Source organism: Ranitomeya variabilis, chromosome 8, assembly GCF_051348905.1.
Source record: "Ranitomeya variabilis isolate aRanVar5 chromosome 8, aRanVar5.hap1, whole genome shotgun sequence".
Lineage (NCBI taxonomy): Eukaryota > Metazoa > Chordata > Amphibia > Anura > Dendrobatidae > Ranitomeya > Ranitomeya variabilis.
The window spans coordinates 4120713-4125844 of record NC_135239.1 but is presented as its reverse complement, the minus strand read 5'-3'; the positions used below and the strand labels follow the sequence as shown (position 1 = coordinate 4125844).

The following is a 5132-nucleotide window of genomic DNA, read 5'->3' as shown; positions in this document are numbered from 1 at the left end:
CCCCCACAGGTACCAGTCTCGGGGAGGCCCCCACAGGTACCAGTCTCGGGGAGGGCCCCACAGGTACAAGTCTCGGGGAGGCCCCCACAGGTACCAGTCTCGGGGAGGCCCCCCACAAGTACCAGTCTCGGGGAGGGCCCCACAGGTACCAGTCTCGGGGAGGCCCCCACAGGTACCAGTCTCGGGGAGGCCCCCACAGGTACAAGTCTCGGGGAGGCCCCCACAGGTACCAGTCTCGGGGAGGCCCCCACAGGTACCAGTCTCGGGGAGGCCCCCACAGGTACCAGTCTCGGGGAGGCCCCCACAGGTACAAGTCTCGGGGAAGCCCCCCACAGGTACAAGTCTCGGGGAGGCCCCCCACAGGTACAAGTCTCGGGGAGGGCCCCACAGGTACCAGTCTCGGGGAGGGCCCCACAGGTACCAGTCTCGGGGAGGGCCCCACAGGTACCAGTCTCGGGGAGGGCCCCACAGGTACCAGTCTCGGGGAGGGCCCCACAGGTACCAGTCTCGGGGAGGCCCCCACAGGTACCAGTCTCGGGGAGGCCCCCACAGGTACAAGTCTCGGGGAGGCCCCCACAGGTACCAGTCTCGGGGAGGGCCCCACAGGTACCAGTCTCGGGGAGGGCCCCACAGGTACCAGTCTCGGGGAGGGCCCCACAGGTACCAGTCTCGGGGAGGCCCCCACAGGTACCAGTCTCGGGGAGGCCCCCACAGGTACCAGTCTCGGGGAGGCCCCCACAGGTACCAGTCTCGGGGTGGCCCTCCTCTGCCCGGCCCCCACAGATACCAGTCTGTCACTATAGAGCCCCCTGCTGACAGCCATGTTGGACAGCAGGCCCCGCTCGTGTCCTCGCACAGACCCGCATCCTTCCTGCAGTAAATACACAGCACACAATATACAGGGAGTTCACAGAACATTTAATATCGGGGATGAAGACAGAGAGTAATGGCGCGTGCAGACGAGCCGCCCAGAGGGAAACTACAGCTCTAGTGCCACCTGGTGGAGCCATTAAGTCAGTGCTCGCTGCTGCAAGACTTGTCCCATGATCAGAGATAAAAGCCACACAAGAGTCCGCTCTGGAGGATGGGGGTTGTTGTCCAGCACATGTATACGTCTGTACAGCAGCTGGTGGTCTCCACAAGGAGAAGCATTTCCGGGGGCCACACACACAACAATCACATGACCAGATTATCGCAATACTCTGGGAAGGAGGGGGGGAGAGGATCGGTGCCGCCTCTTGAACAGAAGGGATCAATTTTATATTAAATAAATCTCCACACACAAATCTATAGATTTCTCATCACAGAAGCTAAAACCGGATAAGATTATATACACCAGGGGACGGCACGTGTGGGGGGCAAATACAACCAGACGGGAGGAAGAGGGGCCACAGGCCACGGAATATTTGTCCTCTCCAGAGAAGGAGCGATCAGCAGCGGCGGCCACGCTGCTCTTTAATCTCCCATCTTTACCTTGGATGTCTGAAAATCAATCAGAAAGAAAAAACAAAATGTAAAATACCGACAAGTCAGACAGACGGGAGCAGAACTCACTGCAGCACAGAGGATCTGAGGCACCAACAAGGGAGAATCGAGCCCAAGAAGATGCTAGGTTAGGAAAACATTTCTCCACAGAGAGATCCAAGCTTCAGAGACTGGTAGCTCTGTAGGAACTGTACGGGTAAGAATACAAGGAAAGAAGAACAGAAAGAATACTATTGTAGGTGTTTACTATTGACTACCTAAACAGACTGAAGCTATGGATGAGCTCATCTTACATCAGATGTCTTTGTAGTAAAAAAAAAAAAAAAAAAAAAAAAGTATATGACAGTGATCATGGGAGATTTTAATTGTCCAGATATTTGTTGGGAATCTCCCCCAGGCAAAACTACTGGGTTCAAAAAATTCTTATCTTCTCTTGCTGACAACTTCATCTTCTAAAAGGTAGAAGAGAGAAAAGGAGGATCTGCAATCTTTGACCCAATTCTTAACAGGGGGGAAATGGTTGAGGAAGTAAAGGTGGCTGGGAATTTGGCAGAGGATGCAAAGCTAGGAGGGATAGCTAACACTAGAGAGAGAAAGGATTCAGGAGGATCTAGATAAGCCTGAACAATGGGCAGCGACTAATAGAGAGGGATTTACCAGGGAGAAATGCAAGATTCTACATCTGGGCAAAAAAAACAAAAAATTACATCTATAGAATGGGAGGACTAGAACTAAGGAAAAGCATGTGTGAAAAAGACTTGGGTATACTAATAGATCACAGACTGCACAGGAGTCAACAGTGTGATGCAGCAGCAAAATGGCAAATACAATTCTGGGATGTATTAAGAGAAGCATAGAGTCCAGATCTCGTGAAGTCATTATCTCCTCTACTCCTCCTTGGTCAGACCTCATCTGGATACTGGGTCCAGGTCTGGGCTCTACATTATATAAAAGACTGAGAAACTGGAGCAAGTTCAGAGAAGAGCGACCAGGATGGTGAGCGGACAGCAAAGTATGTCCTACAAGGAATGGTTAAAGGATCTGGGAATGTTTAGCTGCAAAAAAAAAAAGACTAAGAGGAGACTTAATAGCTGTCTACAAATATCTGAGGGTCCGTCAGTGTAGAGGGATCATCATTATTCTCATCTGCACATAGAAACACGAGAAGCAATGGAAGAAAACAGAAAAGGAGAAGACACAGATTAGATATTAGGAGGGTGACAGTGAGGGTGATCAATGAGTGGGACATGTGGCCACGAGAGGTGGTGAGTTCTCCTTCCATGGAAGTCTTCACACAGAGGCTGGACAGACATCTGTCTGAGATGGTGTAGTGACTCCGGCATTGAGCAGAGGGTTGGACACAACGACCCCGGGGGTCCCATCCAACTCTGACATTCTAGGATTCTAAGATGTGAATAAGCTGACGTACCTGCAAGATGGCGACAATCACCCCAAAAAGCCCAATTGCGCTGCCGAAGATCTCCACGATCAGAATCTTCACAAAGAGGCTGGGATTCTGCGCATCAGCGAGAGCCGCTCCGCTGCCCACGATCCCCACACAGATCCCACAGAACAGGTTGGAGAAGCCCACCGTCAGGCCAGCACCGAACATGGAAAACCCTGAAATGTCACAGGAGGATCAGGGCACGGCGCAGTGGAGCACGTCCTCATGGGGTAAGTGTCATGTCTCGGACAAGACCTATAGAATACTGCCCCCTGTGATGAAGAAGTAGAATGCAGGACAGGTCGTCCCAGTCTGTGACCAGCCCCAACAATAAATCTATCGTACCATGAGCGGCCAGTCTGGAGGTCACTGCGGGGCAGCGAGAGAGGAGCAGGACCCCAAGACGAGCTGCTGAGGACATGCTGCCCCTCATAGCCTAGATTAGGAGATGTGTTGCTGGACGCGGAGGAGGAGGGCCATTGTCTGGACTGACCTGCATGGTAGTTCTTGTTCCCAATCGTCTCAGGAGTATTCGCTTTGAATTGCTGAAACACAAAAAAGCCATGGTTATCCTCCACACTTCATACAGAAGCCTCTGTACTGGTCGTCTGTAGTCTCCACTGCCACCAATAATAGACCGACCGCCACAATAAATAGACACAAAGCAGCACGGGCAGTCATGTGAAGCTCCCCCGCTGCGAGGAGCCGCCTGAGCACACCGGCCAGCGTCGTAGTCTGGCCACAATGCGGGAGCGGCTCTTACCTCCACCATGTTGCTGATCACAATCGCCATGATGATGCCGTAGATCGCAACCGCCTCGCAGAAAATGATACTAGGAGAAGAAAGCTCAGGTCAAGCGTCGGCAGCAGAGGTCCCCGGTCCAATATTAGCGGACACCTTACCTGACCAAATTCTTGGTTTTAATCCGTGGGGCTTTCACCCCTCCACCCAGGATGCTGGAGCCGGTGACGTAGATGCCCCTAAGACAACAGAGGGGACACATGGAGTCACGCCAGAAGACATGCGGCCAAGACGTGCTGAACACTGCTGTCACTCACCATGCAGCGCCCACCACAGAGAGAGAGATGGCCAGTCCGATGCCCAGGTTGGCCCACATGTACGGGGACGTCTCCGTGAGGAACCTGGGAGAGAAATGGGTCAATTAAGAAAGGGGAGGCACCAACCAACACCGTGTCCACAGGGTGGGAGGCACCAACCAGCACAGTGTCCGCGGGGTGGGCGGGAGGCACCAACCAACACCGTGTCCGCGGGACGGGAGGCACCAACCAGCACCGTGTCCGCGGGGCGGGCGGGAGGCACCAACCAGCACCGTGTCCGCGGGGCGGGAGGCACCAACCAGCACCGTGTCCGCGGGGCGGGAGGCACCAACCAGCACCGTGTCCGCGGGGCGGGAGGCACCAACCAGCACCGTGTCCGCGGGGCGGGAGACACCAACCAGCACCGTGTCCGCGGGGCGGGAGACACCAACCAGCACCGTGTCCGCGGGGCGGGAGACACCAACCAGCACCGTGTCCGCGGGGCGGGCGGGAGACACCAACCAGCACAGTGTCCGCGGGGCGGGAGGCACCAACCAGCACCGTGTCCGCGGGGCGGGAGACACCAACCAGCACCGTGTCCGCGGGGTGGGCGGGAGACACCAACCAGCACCGTGTCCGCGGGGCGGGAGACACCAACCAGCACCGTGTCCGCGGGGCGGGAGACACCAACCAGCACCGTGTCCGCGGGGCGGGAGACACCAACCAGCACCGTGTCCGCGGGGCGGGAGACACCAACCAGCACCGTGTCCGCGGGGCGGGAGACACCAACCAGCACCGTGTCCGCGGGGCGGGAGACACCAACCAGCACCGTGTCCGCGGGGCGGGTGGGAGGCACCAACCAGCACAGTGTCCGCGGGGCGGGAGGCACCAACCAGCACCGTGTCCGCGGGGCGGGAGACACCAACCAGCACCGTGTCCGCGGGGCGGGAGACACCAACCAGCACCGTGTCCGCGGGGCGGGTGGGAGGCACCAACCAGCACAGTGTCCGCGGGGCGGGAGGCACCAACCAGCACCGTGTCCGCGGGGCGGGAGACACCAACCAGCACCGTGTCCGCGGGGTGGGAGGCACCAACCAGCACCGTGTCCGCGGGGCGGGCGGGAGGCACCAACCAGCACCGTGTCCGCGGGGCGGGAGGCACCAAC

General features: G+C 57.0%; 1 protein-coding gene across 1 annotated transcript in view; it reads right to left on the bottom strand.

Moving 5' to 3' along the window:
- Positions 1-897: 897 nt before the first annotated feature.
- ATP6V0B (ATPase H+ transporting V0 subunit b) overlaps positions 898-5132 on the bottom strand; it is a 23965-nt gene continuing 19730 nt past the window's right edge. Inside the window, exons 3-8 of the mRNA XM_077277801.1 lie at positions 3989-4072; positions 3833-3910; positions 3693-3762; positions 3423-3474; positions 2915-3105; positions 898-1482 (exon numbers count right to left, since the gene is read on the bottom strand). Coding sequence (XP_077133916.1) covers positions 1456-1482; positions 2915-3105; positions 3423-3474; positions 3693-3762; positions 3833-3910; positions 3989-4072 — 502 coding nt within the window. The 3' untranslated portion in view covers positions 898-1455. The remainder of the gene's footprint in view (positions 1483-2914; positions 3106-3422; positions 3475-3692; positions 3763-3832; positions 3911-3988; positions 4073-5132) is intronic.